Raw genomic sequence first — 27,479 nt, 5'->3', positions numbered from 1 at the left:
TTTACTTCTGGGGGATTCCTTTCCTGTTGACTTGCAAAGTTTCACCATGTCTGGTTTTATTATCTGACAAATCATGAGCAAGATCAGCATTTATGTAAAGTTATCAGGGTACAGTATGAACCTTCATTCAACAAAACTAACAAAGTTTAATAATGCAGACTTTGTGTAAATGAGAAATGTTTTGTTGTTTTCAGCTTTTCCTATATAAACCTTTTCTATCTATTGTGAATGCACAATTTATATAATTTGATGCCATACTTGTGTGACTTTCCAGGAAGGTATTGATGAAGCAGGAGTCTTCCTCTCCAGGGAACCATTGATTTACCAATCACAGAATTGCCTTCAGGAATGAGTGCTTGACTGAATGTTGTGGTAGTGTGACACACTGTTGTGTTCAGTTGTAACCACAATGTTTGAACTGGCAGTTACCAAATTCTTGTAGTGTATTTTTAGACTTGAATAAAGCCTTTTGTTAAGGTAACATCTCTTTGTATTTGACAAAATGTTACCAGTTTTTCCAAAAATGGCTTGATTTTGCATAACCTATCATTGGTATCAATTGCTTCATTTTTGACAAAATGCCAGAATTTGAAGATAATTTTAAATTTCTCTCTGATAATGATTTTTATTGTATGAAAATATTTTGATAAATTTCATTTTTTGACAGTTCTATGCTTGGAAGTGAATTATTTCCCATAAAAATTTTTTCAAGAAATATTTATGCATCTCTTCTCTATTTATGCCTACCCAACTCTGGAGTCTTAATGTTGCCTTCAAATTTCTGGATGCCAAAAATTGTTGTAAAAACCTATTTGTCTTAAGAACAATCATATCAAGAATGTTGTGTCAAGAACAGTTGATATACATAAACTGAATCATTGGGATCAGCAACTGTGAGATATAGTGTCTGATAGCCAGAAAAATTAGGAAACTTTTGTGGTTTGATTGAAATAGATTTCCACATGCGCAAGGAGGAGGCATTAGCATCGTCAATATCATCACCTTCATCAGCAGATTTATCACTATCATTTTTAGTTGGATCACCATCAGTGTCTGAGATACTTTCTTTTCCTGAAGTGTCCAGAAGATACTCTTCTTTCGAGTAAGTCTCTGATAAGTTTTCCTATGAATTGACTTCATCTTCCAAATCAGATTTGTCCTCATTATTAAGTGCTTGCATTAGCTCATCACTCAAAAGCTTGGAATACTTTTGCAACATTCTGCATGATAAATAAAAAATTTGAATTAGCCTATACTTACACAGCAATTCTAAACAGTTCAAAATTGCTTTCTTACCTTCTTGTACTAATATGAGACTTAAATTTATGAGCAGGAAGTCAAATAACTTGAGTGGTTTCTTGTATACCATCTTCTGCTATCCTCCATGTAGTCAGAAATACCAGAAGTGACACATCATCCTCTGTCAAGTATAATTCACTGTGGCTTGATGTCCTCCACATAGTATGCAACACCATGATTCATAGGTCTACTCCAAAATGACTACATCAAGATATGGTAGGTAGCTCATAGTGCAGAAATGATGTCATTATCTCAAGCCATTCTTGAGGTATCACTTTCACCTCCCACAAGAGCTATACACTTGGGCAGTGCATGCCATACAGGACACCAGTTAAGAGTCATTCATCACTCATAAAATGGTTAATGTGTTAAAATATAAAATAAATATTTATCAGCTCATTTTTAAAAGAAAACATTAGTATTATTTTTCAAATCATTTTATATTTTATAGAAATGATCAATTATACTATTTTTTAAAAAGAATTAATAATTTTAAAAAATCTCTCTTGCTATAATGATTATAATAATAAAGTTAAATTTTAATATTATTATTATAATAAACTTAAATAAATTTATTTATTTATTGTAGGTCACTTTCTCTGATTGGGGCACTTTTATGTTTGGTTGTTATGTTTCTTAGCAGTTGGTATTATGCACTTTCATCTATGGGAATTGCTGGAATTATTTATAAGTACATTGAATATAGAGGGTAAGCATAAATTTACTTAGTAATTGTAACTACACAAATATATCTATAAATAAATATTTTCTTTATAGTATCACTATGCTTCTTGATTTATTCAAAGACTAAACATTGTAGGAATGTTTGAAAATGTCAACCTAAGTACTTTTCCAGCAGTGGATGATTTAATTGTAAATTATCTACTCCACTGCTGGAAAATTACTTAGGCTGACATTTATGAACATAGATATAAGTTGTAGTTGGATAATACCTTAAACTTAAAATATTCCAAATATTCCTATTTTGTTTGGTATGAATTATTTCTAAATATTTGGTAACATTTCAGAATTTTTGCTATTAATTATAAGGTTGATCAAAAAGTTTATTCATGTTAGACAAAATAATATTTTTTTTATTTTTAAAATTTAGTAACTTTATTAAATTATATATGCACCTTTTTTATTTTTCTATTCAAATTTTCTATTACTTCAACCCATCTGTTGGGTAGATCCATTCTATGTGCAGAGAATTTTGAGGATATTTTGTTGAAAAATGTCTCTGGGTCATTTCTCGCATTTCTATGTTATTGCAAACTATTATAGAAAGATTGAAATAAATGATAATATGAAGATGTGAGATTGGGAGAATATGGGGGTGGCATAAAACATCCCATTCAACTTCTAATAATTTTTTTCTTGATAATGTGACCAGTTTTCTTTGATGGTTGTTTTCAGATTATCAAGTTGGAAATAGTGTTTCTCTGTATTAATGGTTTGATTTTGAAGTAACAGTTCATATTATATAATTCTCTACTAGCCCTAACATATTTTCAGTATAATCTTTTTTTGGATGTGAACTGGTTTTGACTGCATTGCAGAGGGGTTGACTTCTTCCATTATCTTTTTTGCTGCATATTATTTTTCATTGCTAGTAATTAGTTTCCTCAGAAAAGGTTCCATCAAAAAAGGATACATTTTAACAGCAAATTACAGGCAGATATTCTGTCAGATTTCTCTTGCTGAATTGATGTGGTACCCAAATATCATAGCATATGTATCCTAAGTTGGGTGAATGGCCAACAACCCTGAGCAATAGATAACGCTTCTACAATTTCCCTGGTGATGTAATGTGGATTCTGTTCAATTAATGCAGTGATTGCATCACCATCAACAACTAAGGGTCTTCCAGATCATGGTGCATCTTTTAAAGTAAAATTTCCTGTATGGAACCTCTTAAACCACTTTTGACATGAATAGACATCACTACAGCTTCCAAATAAACAGTACAGTTTTTTTATGCAGTTGTAGAGTTTTTATTTTTACAGAAATAGAAAAGAATAAGATGACAAAAATGCAACTTAAGATCCTCCGTTTTTAAGTCCAAAAATTAAAAAGTTTTATTTATAATATATGTTACAGAATGTTACATCAAAACTGACAAAAACAATTGAATATAAATTGCCATTAACAATCACTACTAACAGCATCTTACATATAGAGTTAATCAGAAAGTATGTTTTTTATCAGTTAACCAGAAAAGTTTGCATGGTTTTCTAAGACACAATTAAAAGATCATAAAAACAAATCAGAGATATTTTATTCTTAAAATAAGCACCGTTACAATAACTTCTCCTAATGAGAAACATTTTTATAAATTCATGTCTTATAAAATTCTGTCTTTAGGAGCAAAATTCTCATTCAATGCCTTTTCAATTCTTGATTTTGAAATTGTTGGTTATGCATATGATTGTAAAGTGATAAGAAAAAATGAAAATCAGTTGGTGAGAGGTCTGGTGAATATGGTGGATGGGATAGAATTTTCCAAGAAAACCTATGGAGCTTTTCCTGAGTCACTCTTGAAGTGTGAAATTCTGTGCTACCTTGAAGAAACACAACACTCTCGCAATTAATTGGCTGGCTATTTTTGGAAAATTTTCTTTGCACAAATTGCAGCTGAGCACAGAAAACTTTCCCTGTTATTGTTTGGCTTTGAGAGCTAATAATGAACAATACCTGTTATATTCCATCAAACACAACAAAATCTTCTGTTGATGAAGTGCAGCTTTTGATATAGAAGATGCAGGTTTCTTTGATGATAGTCAATGATAAGATCACATAGTGTTGCAGTACATGATCTGTTTTCCATTGCATATCAGTAGTCTGTTCAAAAACAGCTTGCTCTTATGACAAGAAAGAAATTAAAAATTTCTAGGATTTGTTTTCTGCTGTGAGTTCATGTGGAATCCATTTGGCTAATTTATATACTTTTCCCAGTTGATGCAAGTGAAGTTGAATGGTTTCATCACTCAAACCAAATATTTTTGCAAACTGTCCATATGTTTGACTCAAATTTGGCTCAATAGCATTATTTAATTACTTCTCATATACTGTTGTATTCCAGTTATTTTAAGGGATATCACACAAAAAGACTTGAAACTCGTATATTATACTTGATAGTTTTATGATGAAATAAATCATTGAACTCTGACATCTAAAATGCATTTCAAACTTTTTGCTGTGCCCTTTTCAGTTAGATTTCTTATTGGAGTTTTACACAATACATCTAGACTCAGTACAACATTCTCATGACAACATCCCTAAAATCATACACTTATCAATATTTATATACAGTAGAGCATCGTTTATCCGAAAGCCAGTTAACCAAAATTTCGGTTAACCGAAAGCTTTCCAGTCGGACTGTGTCATGCTGAATTGAACGTTTTTGATACTAGATTAACTTCTAAAGTATAATTTTTTTGTTTTTATATTTTTCAATATATTTATTTTGTTTGTACAAAATAAAGAAATAATTTTTAACAATACAATAGCTTTGATTATTATTATTATAAAAATTTTCGTTTGGCTTAAAATTGACAAAAATTCAACACGAAGCGACATGCAATGGAGAAAAATTTCAGCATCGGATGGGTTAATATATTTGTTTGTGCATAATCGATTATCTGAAAAATCAGTTATCCGAACAACCCCAATCCCCAATTGATTCAGATCAAAGACGCTCTACTGTACTGTACTATGATTCACTATCGATAGTTACTCACTACTACACAAACAGTATACTTCTATTTTAAAAATTGTAATTAATATAATTTACAATACTTAGAAAGGTTTTAAAAAGGTTTACAAGGCAGTGTTAAATTTTAGCCTAAACCTCAAGTTTTTCTAAGTGCCATAAATTTGACTTGTGCCTGGTCTAGGTGGATGTAGACATCTGTTCCGACATAAGGGTAAACTGAACAAAGCAACCATGGTTTGCCACTATCTTATTGAAGTTAAGCACTCTTGGAGATGTATATGTAATGATCTTGTGGTGGTCCTGATGTATTATAGTCTCTTGTTATTCTGTCAACCATGACCAGTATGGAGCATATCCATGGAAGATTGCTTCTGTTGTGGATGTCCTTATTGTTCTTAAATAATGAATAAATTGTCAGATTCCTCTTGAATGCTGATGCTGTATTGTTTGTTCTAATGATTTCTCTATAATTGCTGATTAAATGTTTATTGTAAGTTATGTTTTCATATTGTTGGGCTGTTTCTCTGTGTGCATCTGGTACTCCTTGAAAGAATTTTTTCATTGCTGATGACACTATAATTTCAAAATTGAAGCAGTCTATTTAAAGTTTGTTTTATGTTTAAAGGACTATTGTAACCTGAAGATGGTGGCTAAGACCACAGAAAACATTTGTTCTTGTGTACTGTACATTCAAATATACTATTCATTCTCTGCTGGATTTTTGGGTATGTAGTGATTATGTATTTGTATCATCCAGTTTCAGTGGTTTTTTTTTAAACAAGAATCTACTGGATACCAGCTAAGATGAACAGCATGAGCATAGCCTACCTTGGCTATACTAGGAGGAACCTCACTCATAAATATGATGCACATAATAGAAGAAACAGCACAGCTCTAGCCTGCTTCACTAGCACTGAGGATATTGATACCATGGAATAAGGCAAAAATCATCAGAAATATCAGTTCTTCAACTCATAGGTATACAGAGGAAAAAATGAAAATATTTAAGCACAAGTTAGTGGCCGAATGTTTAAATGCAAAAGATCTGAATCTCTTACCAATATCTGAAAGTAGGTATTAAATAACATGTCCAGGACATGCACATCAATACAATTTTATACACACTGTTATGTATTTTGTTTTTTTATTTTTATTTATTTCATTACTTATATATATTTATTTGTTATTTATTAATTTTTATTGTAAAACTGCAGATAATATAACAAATATCATTATAATAGATGTTATTTTTGATGTAATTAAGTATTTGATTTTTTCAAATGCTTGTTTTCTTTTAAAGACTTAGAAATATAACATAGAAACATTAAATGTTCAATATTCTGATGATGGTCTATTAAGTAGATTGAAAACATTAGATTTATAATAAAATGTCATTGTTTTTGGTGTATTTTATTGTTTTGATATACAGTCGACTCCGCATAAGTCAACACTCGGATAACTCGTCACTCGTCGGTTACGTAGTCAGTTTTTTGTGGTCTCGGCTGACTTACATAGCCATTAATGTTATTAACCTTAAAAAACTCGGTTTACTCGACATCGTTTAACTCATCACCACTGGATAAATCAACATACTTTTTCTGTTTCACACTTTTTAGAATTCTGACAAGTTAAATGATGTCGAGTAAACCGAGTTTTTTAAGGTTAATAACATTATTGCCTATGTAAGTTGGCCAGGACCACAGAAAGCTGACTAACATGTCTATGATCTCTTTAATATTTCTCATCATTACTAATGCTATGTAATACCATCTTTGATGATAAAAATTAAGATTTTACTTGCAAAAAATACTACATAATTACATTTTGCCTTATATAAGTAATTTTTTAATGTTAATTTTTCAAAAATTATGTGCATGAAATATGTTATATTACTGTTAAATTTAAATTATTGATAATAAATTTGATGTCTGTTTTTAGAGCTGAAAAGGAATGGGGAGATGGAATAAGAGGTTTAGCATTATCAGCTGCACGTTACAGTTTACTCCGTCTAGAAGAAGGACCACCTCATACTAAAAACTACAGGCCACAAGTTCTTCTTTTGTGCAAACTTAATGATGAACTAATACCAAAATATCGCAAAGTGATTTCATTTGCATCGCAACTTAAAGCAGGTAATGAAATAAATATTTAGATTTTATAAATAACTGATTACTTTTATTGTAATTCAGCTTTTAAGTTTTGAAAGTTTATTTTCCAAGCAAATAAATACACTGACAAAAAAGCTCCACACCCAGATAGAATTGACTAATTACCTGTCTGAGACATGGATGTAAATTATTACAGTCAAGATCTGATTGCATGCTGTGTAATCAGCCAGAATTTCTACCCCATTATTTTATAAAAAAAGCTCACAGACTGTGTTCACAATTTTCAGAACACTTGTTGTTTGGTGGCCTTTGAACACCAAGCATGCCTGTACAATGTAGTCAAAGACATGCAGAAAGAACCCTGTTTCTTCCTGTACAATTGGCAGGCAACTATCTGAGGCAAAATTGCATGCATTGTTACTGCTATGCATTCTGCTATTAGCATCTCAATATTGTTGGCTTCATTTGCAGTGGTGCATGTGCTGCTGCAGTAGCATGGACTGCTATGAAGTATCAACATAGTCCATTTAGTAGGGCTGTGCTAAACCAAAATTTTGATATTGATATCAATATTGGGCTTGATACAGAGATTTCTTTAATATATCGATAATTGATAAATTTCAATAAATAGTGAAAAATATTGAATACAGAAAATTATCAATAATGCTGTGCCAGTAACTAATATATCAAACTTAAACTAAAATTTATTGATATCAATAGTCTACATGAATACTGAAACTGATAATTATTAACAAATACCAATAAAAGTCAGTATTTATCAGGTGACCAAAAAAGTTTGTGGTTTTTGAGGTTAAAATTAAAATGTATGTAAAAAGCGAATGAAGATATTTTATTCATTAGAGCACCATCACAATGTACAGTATTTTCCCAATGAGACACAAGTTTGTAAATACTGCTCTAAAAAAAGTCCTAATCTTTAGAAGTCAGGAAATCTTTCAACCCTGTTGTCAGTGCTGTTCAGTTTTAAAACTATCAATTGTGCATTTCATTGTCCAGTGCCAAAGAAAGGTGATGTCTGATGTTGATGGTGAATATGAAGGATGGGATAGAATTTCCCAATTGAGGCTATGGAGCTTGTCTCATGCATCATGTGCTGTGAAGTCACATATTGTCCAGAAGGAACACAATGCCTTGCAATTAACAAGTGTAGGTTGTTTTGGAACAGTGCATCTTGAACCATTGCAATTGTGCTGAGTAGACATTGCAGTGATTGTTTGGCCAAGAGAAAGAAGCTCATAATGAACAATTCCAGCTGTGGTTTATCAGGCACACAACAAAGTTTTCTATTGATGGATGTTGGGCTTTGGCATATGCAATTGAGATTCACTGGACAATAATCAATGATAGAAACATTTGATGTTGTCATATGTAACCCATTTTTCATCACACATCAACAACCAGTTCAAAATGGCTCATTATTGGGTTCTGAAAGCAGCGACAAGCAGATCATAAGCCTCTGAAGCTTGTTATTAGCACTCAGTTCATGTGTAACCCATTTGCTCAGCTTCCAGAATTTTCCCATGCTATGCAAATGCAAACAAATGGTTTATCACACATATTGAACTTTTTTGCAAACTCCTAGCATGCTTGTCTTGAATCTAACTCAATGGCCACTTTCAGTTCATCCTCATCAACAATGCTCAGTCTTCTCTTGCAAAGTGCATCTTCAAGAGCTTCATCATCCAATGAAAATTTTCTGAGCACTTTTGGGTCATATGTTTGCTCACTGTATTCTCTCCAAATGCTTTACTTATTTGTAGGCTGCTTGAATTGCATTAGTTCCTAGTTAAAACTTATAGAGTAAGCACCTTGAATAACTGCAGTCAGATTAACCATCTTTTCCTCACTTTTCATTGTTTCACGAACTGTTTTTTTCTTCTTATTGATGTTACCTGATAATATGACACATGCTATTGGGTATATTCCAATGCATGCATGTACAGTACCTGAAACGTTGCCCACATAATTTTCATTAGAATGATAACATAGAAAAACTGCACAAACTTTTTTGGTCACTTGATATAATGATCATCAACTTCTTTCATCATCATAATTTTTCCAGCTGTCAAAAAATTTGCACTAGTATGTTAAAAATTCTGGAGGAATTGTTGCAGTTCTCACAATTAGTGCTCTGTCAATAATTGATTTATCAATCAGTTATCAGCACAATACTAGTTTTTAAAAACAAATTCCAATTCTGTTTAGAAATGGATCATTGTGTAGGTTTGTGTAGGTGTAGGAGGGTGTTTAGGAATGGATCATTGTGTAGGTTTGTGTAGGTGTAGGAGGGTGTTTAGGAATGGATTATTGTTGAGCTGAAGTGTTTAAAAGTGGTCTTCCAACTTCAATTCTGTTTTTATTTTTGAGTGGCATGTAGCCTGCTTGCTGGTGTGGGGAGACATTTTGTACGATAGTTGGTCATCCCTAGTAGTGGTTCATGGGACATTGACAGGATAGCAGGACACAGGATTTCTAGACATATTAATGTGCTGCCTTTTGGCTAGACTACAAATATCCATTTTCCATCAAAATAATGCTCAGTTGAACACAGTTATAGTTTTCCAGGAATGTGTGGTGTCTAAGAAGTATCAAAAGTACTCCAGACAATAAGTTGGATAAAAATGTATGCATGAGGAGTTTACATAGACAACGCCTTGATTTTCAATTAACATAGTTTTAATAATAGACAAATACATCAGAACTTACACTATTTACTACTACACTCGCAACAGTTAATAGATCGCTTTACGAGGAGCCAATCACATGATCTAAATATTAATTAATTTACAATATAATTTACAGATGAAGGTCACTTGCTGAATCTCCTTAGTATGAGAACAATTTTTCCTTTTTTTGGGGGGTTCAAGACTCCACTCTCCAACAGTTTCGGCCATGTGGTTCACTGATGAGCTCAGAGAATGATAATATTAGTCTTATCCGGTCATACACCCCAAATACTCAGTCTATTGATAATGATAAATTATCATGACATATAACTTACTACGATCCAATACGCATCCAATTGCTTCTCGAGTGGTTTGCTACTGGTTGTCCAAACCATGTCCTTCTTTCTTCCTACTCTACTCCCCACTCCAAACAAGCCTCTGTACATCTGATCCAAGTCCCGGTTAGGAAAAGGATAGTTCATCTGCACGTAGGATGTCAGTTTATATATCCCACCATCATACTATGTCACGTGGTTATCATACAACTAGAGATTGCAATCCAGCAGTGTTTTGAATCCAGCTGGATTTTTGCTGGATTGAAATCATTCCAGCTGGATCCAGCGCGGATTCAGCGTGGATGTATTTCTGGTGCAATAAAGTGTTATCTATCTATCTATCCTGCAATTTATGTATTTTTTTAATGAAATAAAACATTTTTAAAAAAATACTTAAGAAGCTTTTATTATTTAGACTGGTCACTATAAATCAGTAAAACTTCTTACACTTTAGGTAGTAAACTTAACTTTGGTTCGGTTTAACACTTGAGATAGAGATAAATAACTTTAAATGTTTAGTTACATTATAATTATAACGTAATCTTTAAGTTAAATAATAGCAAAGGTAAATCTACTGATTAATTTATATTAATATATTATAATAATGTAAGGACAGATAATCAGTGGCTAAGTGGCTATCAGTCTTATCAGTTTTCATATATAGGCTCTACATATTAGTCTGTAGTTATTTATAGGTATGTAAAACTATGTACTGGAAGTAGAATAAGTTAAATAAACTACACCTTTATCAATTCAGCAAAATTTAATAAAATAATAACGTTTTCAATCGTTTTTAACGATCTTCCTCGGTTACAAAAAAAACAGAACATTAAATATAGAACATAAAATGTGTTCGGAATAAATATAAAAATTAATACGGACAAATGGACAAAATATAGATAAATAAACAAAATAAATAGCAGAAAAAATATATACAGGGTGTTTTTTTTTAAACTGACGGTACTGAGAAACATCTGTAGAGCAATCTAAAAGCTGGACTGTCGCCAAATTTGGGAGAGTGACTAAGGATGACATGGAAAATAGATTCCGCAAAGAAAAAAGTAGTACCTAAATTCGCCGGTAGAGGAGGATTTGGTGGTGCTGTAGTGAAAAAGCTACAGCACTTCACTGAAGAAAGGGTCATCAGTCGCTTTTTTCCACTTGCATGGCCGCCTTGCTCCCCGGATTTAACCCCATGTTATTTTTTCCTGTGGGGTTACTTAAAGTCCAAGGTCTATCTTGGTAGTGTCCCAAACTTGATGACTTTGAAGGACAACATTTCTCGAACTGTGATGAACATTTCTGCGCACATGTTACGTTCGGCCATAGAGAACACGGTGTTCAGGATGCAATGAGTTGTCCAGCAGGACGGTGATCACATGGAAGAAGGGAGGTTATTTGCTGATTAATTAAACTTTCATTATTACACTGACACCTGATTATTTATTCATGTGTTTGTTAATTGCAGCTGGATTTTATGCAGATTCTTAGCTGTTTTGCTACAACAGCGCCAAATCCACCCCACCGGCAAATTTGGGTACTACTTTTTTCTTTGCGGAATCTCTTTCTCATGTCGTCCTTAGTCACCCTCCCAAATTTGGCGACAGTCCGGCTGTTAGATTGCTCTACAGATGTCTCTGAGTACCGTCAGTTTAAAAAAAAACACCCTGTATATAAGATCCAACGAAACCAGCATTGTCCGTTAATAACATTAATTAATGTAAAAGGATCTCCACATGGTAGACAATGAGTCCGCATCTCTATGGTTTATACAACCAGTTATCATGTGCGCCTTGCAGATTTCCAATCTCTCAAGATGTTTGACCGTTTGCCTATTCGTCGTCGTTTTTATAATTGCCACTTGATCCCATTGGATGTTAACATCCTTCTGTCTGGAGTATGATGCCAGTGCAGTGTTGTCAAGGTTCTTACTGATTGTATATTTGTGCTCTTGAGCCTTTGTTTTAAACTGCGAAGAGCCCAGGAGGGGCTGTGGAAAACGTTTGCGTTGCACCCACATAAACAAGCTTGGAATTGAAACGTTGGTCGTGTAAAGGCACCGAATATATACTCGTTGTTGAATTCTGATTCTCTTTCTTTTTATCGTTTCTTAAAAGTTTGAAAACAGTGGGATTACGTCGGTATACAATACAAAAATTATCAGACCTGGCAGTACTGTACATCTATGTATCTTGTTTTAATAAAATGGGATGTAATTAAGCACTATTCTTTTTATATTTATTCCAAACACATTTTATGTTCTATAGTTAATGATGTATTTTTTTGTAACTGAGGAAGATCGTTAAAAGCGATTGAATACGTTATTATTTTATTAAATTTTGCTGGATTGATTAAGTAATTTAATTATTAGTGTTAGTAAAGTGGTGAGTAAGTAATTAGTAGCAGTCTAGTAGTTAGCAAAGCAGCAACACGACAACGTAGACTTTTGCGCAATTATTTAGAAAGTTAATTGAGTGTTTGCGGATCCGCAGCGCTGGATCCAGCACTTCGTGCTGGATCCAGCAGGCCGAAGAATGCGCTGGATCCAGCTGGATTGCTGGATGAGGGATCCAGCAATTGCAATCCCTACATACAATCAATCGTTGCACGGCTGATGACATTACCCCAAAAAAGTGGTTCTACCTGAACGAAAAATATTAACATTTCTACAATTACATTTTCAGACACAGGCTAATGAAACATATTACACAAAGGACATAAACATATACATAAGTCATATGAAAAAAAATTGTATATAGTGACACAGCACTTCAAATGTCTGTCACAGTGATGGCTGTAATAATAAAAATTAAAAAAAATCAATATATATTGAATAAATATATACTATATATACTATTAAATAAATTCTTCTAACCTTTTAACTGGTGTCGATCTATTTTTAGAATCGCAAACGTTTTCACAGCCCCTCCTGGGCTCTTCTTCAGGCTTCATCGGAATATATACGGTATCACTAGAAGACTACAGGTGCGATAGACAACTAACATACATTGGTTCCACAAAACGTGCGTTAAAAGTGAGGTTAAAGGAGCATGAGTCAGACATACAGCACGGTAGATACACTACGGCCCTGGCGATGTACACGTCGGAAGTGGAGATAACGGCAGACCTGCATGAGGCAAAAATCATTATACCCAGTTATAACCCACAGCAACTAAAATGGCTAGAAGCCATGGAGATATTTAAGGCAGGATTATGTAGTACGTGCGTTAATCATAAGGAGGAAATGGTCCTATCCAGTGCATGGCAGATTTTGCTAGAAAACAGCGTTTAAAGGGAGGAGCATGGAGCATGCGCAGTAAAATATCCAGCTGTTGCACATGATAATATTCCGAAAAGAAATTCAAATTGAATGTTTGTTCGAATGTTAACGGCCTATTCGATGAAGCCTGAAGAAGAGCCCAGGAGGGGCTGTGGAAAACGTTTGCGATTCTAAAAATAGATCGACACGGTTAAAAGATTAGAAGAATTTATTTAATTATTTCAAATTCCGGTGTGTAGAGAGATTATATATATATATATATATATACTATATAAATACTAAGTTAAATTATACGTATAAATAATTGCACAATACCTCATGCCAAATATCACATAAAAAGAAAGTAAAAAAGGGAAACATTAATAGATAATAATCTATTTAATTTAAATTTCATTCTTCATTCTTTTTGATTTAATAATTTATCTATAGCTTTATTATTAAAATTTTCTATGCTTATCATGGTTAAAGCAGTAGGTTGATTTTGTGCCATTGAATTTCTTTAAAAAGTTTTAATTCTTTTGAGAACTGAGGACGGGGTTGATATATGGAAATTCACCAGATATCAATCCCATTGAGAACTTCTGGGAACTGATGAAGAGGGAGATTTTCATGGACCTCATCACAATGGCTGTAATAATTTGATCATCCACTGTAAATTGCTCAAGAAGTGTAAGCCTGAGGAGCTTGGTTACAGGTTTCTTGTGGTTGATGGATGTTTTATGTTCCTCCATATATCTTTTAAGAATTCTAGTAGTGGCTTCCATGTTGCACTTTATTTGATTGTTTGACAGATGCCTTAAAGGAACTGTGTAAGTAGATGATCCCTATTGTTGGAAAGGATATGATGCAGTGAGGGATTGATAAACAGAACAGAAACTTCAGTAAATACTTTTCTGCAGGTGACACATGAGACTGGAACTGAGAAAGGGGAATGTACCACCTGATTTTGAATAAATTTAATATTACAGGTGGGTTATCCCACCTATAATAGGGCATGTTTTCTCCATGTAATAGGACATGATGATGGAGAAATTATCATTTAAGGCTGCTGTGGAGTTTGTTGAATTATATGCTTTACAAATGTGTGAACCAATAGCCAAACATTTAGGATGGAATAATTGAAAGGAGACAATAAAAGATTGCAATCCAAATCTCTAGTAGACATTGAAGCGGAGTGGAGTGGAGTATGTTATCAGCCCATTAAATAAATGGATGTAAGAAGGCAATGGTATTATCAGGTGCCTTAGTTTCAAAGGTGAACTTTTTTAGATGGAAAAATGTTATTTAAGACATGGAAGGCCAAAATTCCTCATGAAAGCCTTCTTGGGCCATTGTGATCAATATACTTCATGTATAGAAGGGTGTAAGATATGTGAGTGGGGACTTAAAGATGAAATACTCAATTTTCACATGATGATTTTGACTAAAAATGCAGTAGCAGTAATTCTAAGGGGATATGATACCATCATACTGCAGGTAAACTTTACAATTATTTTTGTTCATTAATAATGACATCTCCAATTTCCTTAATAAGCAGTATAAAGTTAATAGGAAACATCTGAAATAGAATAAATAACACAAATAATAGTTACCTTATATTTACAGGATGACTAATAAATATATGTAAACTAATTTAAAGTATTTAATATGATAATCTTATCATAATATGCATCAATTGCCACTGTCTATCAGAGGACAATAAAAACAAATTAGAGAGAAAAAAAAAAGCCTTTATTTATCAATATTCTCTTTTATGAATTATCAAAATGCATTTTGATAATTCATAAAAGCATTTTGGCTTTTTATCAAAATTAAGCCTTCATCAGTTCTAAAGTAATAAAATTATAACAAAACCAGAATTAAAATAATTTGTAATATTTTATTATTTTAGAACTGAAGAGGGCTTAATTTTGATAACTTATAAAAGAGAATATTGATAAATAAAGGCATTTTTTTTTATTGTTCTCTGATAGACAGTGGCAATTGAAGCATATTATGACAAGGTTTATATTAAATATAAGTAAACTAATTTAAAAAGAAAACACCTGATTAATAAGTAATATTTTAGCCAATAGCTAATATAGATTTTAACATGTCTAAGAGCTAGATCATGATAATCGGTAGGCTGACAGGAGACATCTTGTCCTGTCTAAACAGTGGAAAGAGAATCAAGCATTTGGTCAGCATCCTTGAGGACTGACTTAATAGCAGCCAAAATAGAAGGGACAGGTGTCACTGAATTTAAACCAATTGACCTATGAACATACTTTGGACTTTTTGAAAATAGGTCATGAACTCTGCACTCCATATTTCAATTTTTCTTCAGTGGAAGTACCTATATCTATTCAAGTTTTTTATAAACCTGTGACCTTTCAAGCCAGTTGAATTTCTTGGCTAGATAATTTCTTTCTTGGGCTTTGACCATAGCAACTAAATCTTAAAAATCAGGCATTCACGATAACATTTTCACTCTTATTGAATAGATGAACAAATGATAGATACAGATGAAGGTATGTACTGTACCTTTCAATATCTTCATCTGCATCTATTATTTTATCAATAAAAAATGAAAGTGAAATACAGTAGAACTCAGTTAAGAAGTTATCCCATGTAAACAGTTTAATTTTAAAAGTCCCAATTTTACCTTACATCTTTTATGAAGTTTTTCCATATAAAATTTTTTGCTTAAATAAACTAAATGCTTTGTCCACAACCAGAAAAATAATTTTAAAGCAATGGCTCTTATCTTCATATAAACCTATTCAGATTTTAAATTCAAGTATTTTAAATATAAACACCAACCAAAACCCGATGTATAGCAAATAGACATCCGCAACTGCCATAAATAATCGGGCTATAAAGTATTTTATAATAATAAATAATGATACATTCAGTTCTGATGATTGAGATAAACTCTATAACAAATAATCTTAAGCTTAAAAAATTTGTCTGTTGTTGTGCCATTCCCAAATTCTGTTGCCCAAGATAACTCTCTAGTTTTCCTATGATAGTGCTGGCCTTGTTTAGTACTTTATTAAGAGAAAAAGTTTTTGTTGAATGTTATGAGCAAACTTGTTTTTCAAAATCTTGCCATAATGTAAAAATAATTTCTGTTAATATCTATATTCTCTAATTTAGCCATATGACCCAATCTTTTTAATTACTATAAGAAGTTAACTCTTACAGAAATAGAAACTACTCCTCACTTTACGACAGAGTTCCGTTCCGATGACTGTCGTTAAGCGAATTGGTCAATAAGTGAGGAGCTTGTGTCGGGACTATAGGATCATTGTAAAATTATACAAATTATGCAACAAACTTCAAATTTATTCATAAAAAGACTATTATAGTACACTCTTAGCCTATTATAGTACTATAAGACTATTATAGTATGCTTAGTGCACATGTCACCATCCGCCACTGACCAACACTCAAGCTGAGAAAGGGGATTCCCCAAATTGCAGATCGAAACTCAATTGGTCGTAAGTGTGAGTGGTCATTAAGCAGATAGGTCGTAAAGTGAGGAGTACCTGTATATGCTTACAACAAATTAGATTGCTAAAATACACTGTTTATTTTTCATTGAAATTTAAACTTAATAACCTTTAGACTAATGTTCTATAAGTTATTAAAAAAGGTTTGGTCATTTAATAAGCCTAAAATGGTAATTATTACGAAGTTTCATAGTTTACCAGTGGGTAAAAATAAAAAGCAGTCTTTTAGAGTACTCCTTTACAGAATAGTGAAACAGTTGTGTATTATGATATTTAAGAATTTTGTGCTTAATAAGTAGAAAAGAAGGCATCACTAAATCTTTGGATCTGGACATTAACAAAATGATTTCAAAATTTTAAAATGAATATACTTTCAAATTTTTTTTCTTAAAAACTTTTTTATTTTAAGTTTCTGTAAAGCTGATACCATTTTTGATAATTTAAATAAACAATAAAATGCAGCCATTTAAGGGAACCAACTTCGTAATTATGAGAGAAATGTTTTTGGACCTTCTATTTGACCTAACTTTGGCTCAATAATATTCGAACATAGGATATACATGCTGTTCTTGGATGCTTCAAAAATTTAAAATTTACACCTGACATTAAATAATCTCACAATAAATGGACAAATAAATAACTATAAATAAATAAAATGAAATTAAATTTGCTATGAAAAAAGAAAAGCACATATGCCAATTTGTGTCAGTATAGTTAAAATGGGCATCGTAATGAGTTGGGTGAGGTTAAATATTAACTACTACATTGGTTAGATTAATCAGATAGTTTTATATCCTTATAATATTTTAGATGCAGTTATTTGTAACATTATTTTTGATGATAACCAGTGGCGTGTCGTGACATTTGATGATGGGGAAGCTGTGTTTCTGTAAGAAGCTCCAGGGGGCAATCAGTTAATTGTGCGTCAGTGATGGTCTAGGGTCCATTCGTACATGCATGGTGGCAGAAGAGACAAAGACGACAAGTATCTGACAAAACCGTTTATTTTAACATAAAATAAACATACACTATATACAAAATAGTTTGCTTTTGGACAATCAGCCGTTCAGACGTCCTGGGTATCGATGTGGTTCTTTGATCATCGATCGAAGGTGCCCCCAGAACAGTGGCGTTGACCAGTCTGTAAGGCATGGGGAGACTTCGTCCGTTGGCGTCGGGGACATGGTCTAAGTCCGAAGTGGTATGGGTTATAGGTTGACACAATAGACGAGAAATTGCTTTTTTTTGCACATTGACACATGGCATTTTGGTTATTTGGAACATTAACCGAGTGCATGGTGTCCTTGATTGTCAGGGATTATATCAATCTCCATTTTTTTTTTGTCCATTTTGATTGGTCGTTCTCCCTCAATCACGCTTCTTGAGTGGTTGGTCCCTCGTTACGTTTAGTAACGAGACTTACCTGGAGCATAAGAAAAGTCAAAATCGAAGATGAATTCGATCTTCCACTGATCATAGGACGACTTCCTTCCGCAATTTATGGTTTCTGCCTTGTAGTTTGATATAAACAATGGGTGTCCGACTACAAACGATTTTTTCCTATTTTTTTTTAAACTAATAAATTTTTCTCTAAATTAACCGTTTTTTTCGCATCTTTCATGACTGTTCAGACCTGTCCTGAACTTCACATTTCCATAAAAGTTTTAAACAAATACTGGAAATGACAAAAATAAACAATTTGTGTATTTTAGTTCTAAAATACAAATAATACATAATACAAATTGATATGATACACACAATAATAGAAAAACTTGTTTTTTTAATTTTTTATAAACTAACTCTATTCGGCGATTTTTTCCGCAAAGTCGTTAATTACTTTATCATAAAGTCGCTGGTCATTGATTCCATCAACATATTTGAAAGTTCTTTTTCTATCGAAAGCAACACTAGCGACAACAATCTTTCCTTCAACCGAGTGTTCCTGGCCAATGTATCAATTTGCTTCGTGGTCAAAAAACTGCGCTCAACAGACCCACTGGTAGATGGTACCATAAAAATCAATGCTATTAAATCATATAATTCTTTTAGTACGTTTTTGTTTGGATTGTCATTAATTATAATACTTGTTATGTCTAAGAGTTACTTGTCGATATAGTCCAGACATGAATATAAATATTACGATTTGCTACGTAATTTAGTTAAATCAAAAAATTCTCCATAAAATTTACTTAATTTAAAGAATTAAAACACGCTTGGAAAAATTGTTTTTCATAATATTAAAATTATTAACAGATAAAAGTGATAAAAATTCTAAAGATTTTATGTCTGAAAATCTGTCAATATAATTACAGTATAATTAAAAGAAAATTATAATTAAATATAACTTTGCAAAGAAACATACATAAAAATAATCATCCAATATGAATTTATATTTTAGAAAAAAGAAGGGAAGCGGCACTTCCACCACTTCCAATGACAGCACGCCACTGAGATAACTTCCTTATACAAAAACTGTTACAGTTAAACTCAGATAACTGATATAAGATTTTGTTTCTGATTATAGATCTGAAGATACAATTTAATTAAATTTTGACCTCTTATTTTACTGAATTCATATCAGACTTTAATATATCATAGCTTTGTTAGGAAAGAATTCTATTATTTCTGTTACATTTAGATTAGACAAGTAATTAGAACATATATATTATTAAAATTATTTTATTTGAAAGTTATTTACTAAAATTTATAAATAAGATTTTTATTTTCAGGTAAAGGACTTTGTCTCATAAGGTCAGTAATTGAAGGAGACTTTACTCAGAAATATAGTGAAGCCCAAGCTGCAAAACAGGTATTTTTAAGATGTAGTCACATTATTTTTGAATTCTTAAAACAATTTTTATTTGTACAACTTCATATTACATTTATAATTTAAATTTAATCAAAAATTATAATTTTGAAAGATTAAATCATAAAAAAATTGTTAAAAAAACAGAGTTATAATTTGATTAGTTATTTGACTTTATCTATTAAAACTGCATGTTTATAATTATTAATTGTCTTTGTTAGAACTAATCACCAAACCCCTTTCTTATTTTTCTAGCAATCAATTTAATAAAAAATTAGAAAAACAAATGTTATTGTTCCCTTTTAGGGATCTGCTTCAGGTTATTAAGCCATTCAAATAACAAAAAAAAAAAGCTTTTGTATTTTCTAAAATATAACAGTTTAAATTTTACATGACATTATTTAAAATCTCAAGATTTAATATCTATATATAGCTTGTATTAATATATACACCATAAATAGGTTCCAAAACCATTAAAATATGTTATCAATTAATATTATTTATTGTCATATGATTACTATGTTGGCCTTTTTTTATTGTTAGACTTATTACACCATCACTGGACACAAGGCAGCCTTAGAAAATCACTTTTATTTTTTCAAAAAGAATGCATTTTGGAAAAATAAAGTGATTTTCTAAGGCTGGTCTTGTGTCCGGTAATGGTGTAATAAGTCTAGCAATAAAGAAAGGCCAACATAGTGCTCACAAATGCATCATATAATTATAAATAGTAATAATCCTGATGTCCATTTTTTGTTAATACTGCCTTTTCCATTTGTCATTAATCTGAATACCGTAGGATTCCATTTGTATGTAATGTAGTATGCTTATATCTTTAGCCAGTTTTGTGTAATTCCTGTTCAGTCTGGGGTCAAAATCCAAGATTATGCATTTATGCTCTGAAGGTTTATGTTGTTCTTTGTTTAACTTGTTTTATATTACATGCTAAATCAGTAATGAGCTTTCTGCTGAAGCCATGTTCTACTGCAATATTTTTAATGTGCTCAATTTCATGCAATGCATTGTCTATGCAGGAACAATGGTATTGAATAGGAAGTCATGCCACGAGCAAAAGCATAGCTCCAGTCTAACTGGTGCAACATTGAGATGAACTCAAGTACCAAAATATGCTAGCCCACCAGTGGTCAAGTGGATGAAACCACTTGGTCGTGGGTTCATGCCTCACCAATGGGCTGGCTACATGGAGTTTTCTGGGTTTTCTTCTCATTTGTAACAGGCCAGATTTCCTATAAAAGAGGGAAACTGGCCCCTGTTTAGGTGTACGTAGGTCTCTATGGCTCCTGGAAGGCATTCCCACATTGGCAGATTGCTCATGTGTTGCATTGCCATAAATGAATAAAACTAAGCTGAAATATGCTCAGTACCAGTTGCCAAGCATAATAGAAATCAGGTTAACAGCTAAGTTGTCTATTGGTTGTATTGTCTTAGTTGTTATAGTAGGTTGTGTATCTTTTCTGTATTACAATCATTGATTTTGTTTTGTCTATTGTTGATCTTATTTTAAATAACATCATGTAGTATTCAAACTATTGTATTTAGAAAAAACAGACAAATGTTTTCTAGTGTTTTATTAAATTGACTGCTGAAAAAGTAAGAAAGGTGTTTGGTGATTAGTCATATGCTGTTCCATCTTTTGTGTGATATATTTAATTGCCTATGTTAGAAATTTAATAATTACTGAATTTGTATTAATTCGTTAAATTTTGATACGCTTGAACATGTCTGTCTATCTGGAGCAGGCTAGCAACAAGCAGTTTTTGCATAACATGGAAATGCAATGCTATCATCATCATCAAGACTTTAAATGAGACTCAATCAATAGATATGTTAACTCTTGGATTTGAATATATCCAAGATAGCTATTAACTACCACACTGTTTGGATTATTGAATAGTTTTATATTGTTATAACATTTGAACAATAAAATTATTTATTTATGTAGAAACTATTACTAGAAAGTAGAATGGTAATACTAGGTAGAAAAACCATTGATGTAAGATGACAATTACAATAAAATAATAGATCAGTTACAAAGCAATAATAGTAATAATATGAAAAACAGATAATACTATCAGAATATAAATATATAATACATTGTAAATTACTGAGAATTAACTTGAAAAGAACCAATCAAAATCAATTATTAATTTCTATTTTATTAGTATATTTTGTAATACTTACATAAGAATAAAGAACCATGTTAATAATTTTTCATGGATTGTCAGATAGTCTCTCCCAATAACAATATTGTGTTTCAAATGTAATTATTTGCAACATTATTTTTGATAAGCAGATATAAAACATATTTTTAAATATGTATTACTGAACAACTAATTGTAACCCTGCAGATAGTTAATCCAAAGAGTATTTTCTTCATTGCAATACTTAAGTTAGCCATTTCATAACTTCAAATATTTTTAACTTCATCTCTGATATCTGATAACTTTTTGAAATTTTTTACATTTTTATTTTAAATCAATTAATCAATCAATCAATCAGTCATTTATTTGATACTGCTTTTTGCTTTAACAAATGGGGTACAAGAAACTTTAAAGATCACATCATTACAAACATTGTGATAATTATCATTATCTAGGTACAGTTGTATATGAGTTGAATTTAGGAAACTATTCTAACATATTTACTGTATAAATATTTTTGTTAAGTAAGGTTACAGAACTTAAATTACAATCATATAAAGAATATTGAAATCAATTAACAAAAAAATTATTTTTTAAATGCTCAGTATATTCACAAGATACAAGCAAATGATTTTTAAAATTTTCAAAAACTAAAGATTACAAAAGGAACAATTGGAACAAGGTGTTTACATTACTTCTACATCCATTTAAAAAAAATAAAAGTATATTTGTTAAGCCACAGTTGTATTATGAAAAACTTATTCTTATAATTTAAATTTAAAAACAAATAACTTTGAGATGTCCATGGAAAAGCTAATGAATTTTCCAAAAAACTATACTTCTGCTCTATATAAAGACTATCTTGAGCCCAATATTTATTTCTGAAAGATTGTTGAAGTTTGACCAACAAAACTCTTTTATCAGAAAAATGAATATAATAAATAGATGAAAATCCCAAATTAGACAAAAAATGCTCTACTGAGGTATACCAAGTTATGAGCGAAGAATTTCTGCTTACTAATTTTAATTTGTTATAAACCAACTTCCTGAGATTGGACTCTAGCACAGTGGTTCTCAACCTTTCTGAGGCCACAGGACACCATTTATATACTTTTTATTACACAGAGCATTAACTTCAATAAATTCAAAAATTGATAAGCAATTCCATGTTTACTATTCTTAAGAATCAATGAAGCAATAAAGTAATAAACTATAATATATTGAATAAAATAGAAACATGGAATTATCTACAAATGTAACAATGGGAATAAGTTTGAATAAAAATTTTTAAAATCTTTCTTTCATGGAACACTCAAGGTAGGTTTGTAGAACACCTGTGTTCCGCAGAACTCTGCACTCAAAACTAGAACTATTTAAAATCAATGACACAAAAAACCTTACACACGCTGTTTCTAGCAATTAAACTAATAAGCACAAACATTTTCAGTCGTTTTGAAAGGCCTTCTTCAGGTGCACTGAGGTCAGTTGGAACGTCGATTAGCAAATACTTACATGACGTCATTGTTTATGAAGGTTTCTTCTTACAAGAGACGTTGTAGCTAAGAAGGTTTAAACGAAACTCACATTGGAAAAAATACTTTAAGAATAACCAAGCTGTGTGAAAGATTGTTGAAGATATGAGAATTGTTGAAAGTGGAAAAAGAAACTAGATAAATTTAGAAACTGCACGAAAAAGAACGAAACAGACATGGTGAAGGTGGATTGGCCTATTTAATTAAGGGGGTTATCGAGGAGTGACTGCCATGCAGGGGAGAGGGAGTCTGCATCTCTGCTGTTAATACAGTTTCCTTAGAGGGATTTTGTAAAGATTTCCATGGTTTCAATTGTTCTAAGGTTGCTATAATCAAGCATAGGAACAATAATCTTAGCATCTTCCCATTTGGCCATTATATTGGGTTCACTTGCAAACTGGGCTAGGGTGGAATTAAATTTTTTGTTGCACGTGTTGTACTTATGTTCAGCTATCCTTTTGGTAAGCGATCTGTTGGTTGAGCCTATGTAGGTTAATTTATTGCTTGGCTTAAACCTATTGTCCACAAGCAGAACAGAGTAAACTCCTGGTATTCTGGCTTTGCTGTATTTATCCTTGTTATTAGTCAGAAGTTTATAAATCATAGGGTTGCGTTTGTATGTGAAGCCAGCATTAACACAGCTTGGTTATTCTTAAAGTATTTTTTCCAATGTGAGTTTCGTTTAAACCTTCTTAGCTATGACGTCACGTAAGTATTTGCTAACCGACGTTCCAACCGACCTCAGTGCACCTGAAGAAGGCCTTTCAAAACAGCCGAAAACGTTTAGTTTAGTTTAATTGCTAGAAACAGTGTGTGTAAGGTTTTTTGTGTCATTGGTTCCGCAGAACATTGGTTAAGGACCACTGCTCTATCTGCTCTAGAATCTTTAACCAATAATGAAAAATAGCCATAGTTAAACTTATAGCCAATGTTGGGCTATCCAATTCAGTCTCAAAACAGGTCCAGACACCGAATGATTAAGATGAAAAATTGATCTAATGAATGTCAATTGAGTTTTCTCCAGTCTGTCAACAAGACATGGATCCCAAATAGGAAAGAACCCCAAACTTGATCATATCAAGGAATCAAACAGTCGAAAATATGACTTAACAGAAGATTGCTTCATTCTGATCATAAGCTTGCTAATTTAATAAAGCTTAAGTTTAAATTTCATAATTACTTTGTCTAAATGAAAAGATCTGTGGAGTAAAATAAATACCTAAATATTTATAGGATGACACCACTTCCAAATCAGAAATGAATAAATAGAATTTGTCATCCTTTCCCAGCCTACCCTCTCTTTGAAAAATCATTACCTTAGATTTAATCTCAATATATAATCTATTAGTCCCACAATATTCCTGTAAAAGGTTAAGTTTTTGCTGAAAACCAATAGGAGAATAAGAAAGTACTGCAATATTGTCTGCAAACAGAAGACAATTCAATTCAATCAACAATGGTAGTCATAATAATAGGTATATATGTATGAAAAAATTCAGATGATCATTGACAAATAAATAAAAAGAATGGGGCTAAGTGGTTTGCCTTGAGAATCTATATTAGAAATTACCTATTCTAAAATACAATGATTAGCTTCAATTTGATAAGCAGTGCTAGAAAACAATTGTCTTAGGCATCTATTCTTTTATTCATCTTCTATCTGAAAAAGCTTCAACCATAAAATATCATAGTCAATTGAGTCAAATGCTTTTGACAGATCAATAAATTTGACATAAAGTTTATTATGTTTTTTTAGACAAAACTACTTGCAAAACTCTGAGAAAAGAAAATAGATTATATCTCATGCCTCTATATTTGCTACAAAAGCCCTGACTAAAAGATATAGTATGAAAATGATCAAGCCAAAGCTTCAAACAATTAACCAATACATTCTTATCATCAAAAATATCATCTACATTTCTGTTATAGCAACAATGTGATATGAAAATACAAAATCAGTAAAGATCAAGCAAGTCAGCAATTAGAATTAGAATTTAATGAACCTTGACTAATGAGGAGAAAATTTTTCTGATTAAACTTATTAACAATATTGGATGATAATTTAAAGGATCTTGAATGACTGCCCTTCTTATAAATCATTTTAAAATAAATACTCTTCCAACTTTGAAGGGAAAGAAGAATTAACTCTAAAACTATTATAGAGACAACAAAACATTTAAAACATTATTCAGAAGAGATTTTATCATCTCAGCTTTAATAATATCCAAGCCAGGGACTTTATTATTTTTTGGAGAACACACAATAGACAGAAATTCATCAAAGGAAAAAGAATCATCTAATAGTAGATCCACATTATTATCAATGACATCAGAAAATACAGCAAGAAGAGGTCCATAAAAAAAAAAGCTTTCAAATAGTCTGACCATTCAGTGATAGGGATATTATATTATATACAGGTTTTTTAATTATAAATGTATGAACAAATTTCCAAAATTCATCAAATTTTTAATTTGAGACATCTGGAAATTAACTTTTAGTCCAAAACAAATTCTTCTTAGCCTTACAAAAATATTTAAATTTTTTTGTTTAATTTAGAATAAATAATGAACTGTTGTCTAGATCTTAATCTCCTAAAAGACTGTAAAGCCTGATTTTTACATTTCTTCAGTTGCAGACAGTCTGCATCAAACCAAAACTTCACAAAATTCCTTGAACAATCATATATTGCTATTTAATAAACATACCACTTTGAGCTGCAGATTCAAGAATCATATCAATGAAGGATGAATAGTAATACAAAGAATCCAAAAAGAATCTGCACATAAAATCTTCATGTCTCTTAACAACATTAGACAAATACTTATCCAAACTTGAAGGTTTCTATACACAGTGGCAAACTTCTGCAAGCGGGCTTTCAGCAGGAAGAAGGGAATTAATTCTGATCATCTCCCAGTTTTATTGTTTTTCAGTTTAAGTTTATTCAAAATTTTAAAGTCTATTAAATTATCAACTAATTTTTAGTTCATAATAATTATATCAATAACAGATACTTCAAAAGGGAAAATGAATGCAAAATTTGCTGGGAAATCAGTAACATGGCAACCATTTAGAAAAATCAAGCCAAAAGATTTAACAAAATTCAAATAATCCTTACCTCTGTAATTAAAAATCTTATCATTGGAGTTTCTAATATTATAAAAATTTAAATAGGACCAGTATATAGTGTATCTATTTCAGAAGCAATTCAAGCATTAGCATTACCAAGAATCAAAATATCATCACTATTCTTATATGCAAGTAATAATCTACCAAGATGCTCAATCAAAGATTCATTATTATTTATGGAAGAATAAACCAAAATAATCAAAAGTTTAGAACAATCAGTAAACAAAACTTTGTCAAATGTAAGTCTAGCAATAATAAAATTATTAGAAAGATAACAAGTTTCTAATTCACCAAGCTTCCAAGAGATTATCAACATCATGGCCTTCCAGGACCTTTGGATTTATATGCTAAAAATTCAATAAATCAGTATTGAGAAGCCAAAGATGAAAGAAAAGTTATCATCGAAAATATCATCTATATTTATGTTATAGCAACAACGTGATATGAAAATACAAAACCAATGAAAATCAAATCAGCAATTAGAATTAGAATTTAATGAACCTTGACTGTTCCAAGAGAAACTTTTAAATTAAAAGAATCTTCTGAGTAGGAAACATCAGATAAATTTCCTAGTTTTCCTCCACTTAACAATCTATCGGCTTCCTTGGTAGTAAAAATAGTTTGATCTTCATCAATCTGTTTTTCAATAAATCGAAAGTGAAATTGTCATTATTAAACAGTCAGCCCTCACAAACACAGATTTACTTTTTCCCTTAGTCTCTCTGTAAAAAGGAACAAGATTTTTCCTCAAAATTTTTGATATCCAATGTAAATCATCAAAAATTGTGACCCTGGAATACTTGTCTTTCTGTTGAATATTATGCAAATTCCTATAAATCAGTTTTTTAATCAGAAACAAGATCAAGTTCTACTAACTCCAAATTATTTTTTGAAATTTTATTAAAAGTTTTCATGGAAATAATATCACTGTTGGA

General features: G+C 31.5%; 1 protein-coding gene across 3 annotated transcripts in view; it reads left to right on the top strand.

Moving 5' to 3' along the window:
- The window catches only part of LOC136989914 (solute carrier family 12 member 6-like), a 149,531-nt gene that overhangs the window by 99,999 nt on the left and 22,053 nt on the right, over positions 1-27,479 (top strand). For all 3 annotated transcript variants that reach the window (XM_067288228.1, XM_067288220.1, XM_067288236.1), the window contains 3 exons: positions 1,889-2,008; positions 6,953-7,146; positions 19,648-19,727. In XM_067288228.1, the coding sequence (XP_067144329.1) occupies positions 1,889-2,008; positions 6,953-7,146; positions 19,648-19,727 (394 nt within the window). The remainder of the gene's footprint in view (positions 1-1,888; positions 2,009-6,952; positions 7,147-19,647; positions 19,728-27,479) is intronic.

This window comes from Centruroides vittatus, unplaced genomic scaffold (genome assembly GCF_030686945.1).
Source record: "Centruroides vittatus isolate TY-2023 unplaced genomic scaffold, ASM3068694v2 contig_1309, whole genome shotgun sequence".
In the NCBI taxonomy this organism is placed as follows: domain Eukaryota; kingdom Metazoa; phylum Arthropoda; class Arachnida; order Scorpiones; family Buthidae; genus Centruroides; species Centruroides vittatus.
Note: the sequence above shows the minus strand (reverse complement) of the source record. Positions and strands in the feature narration are given on the sequence as shown.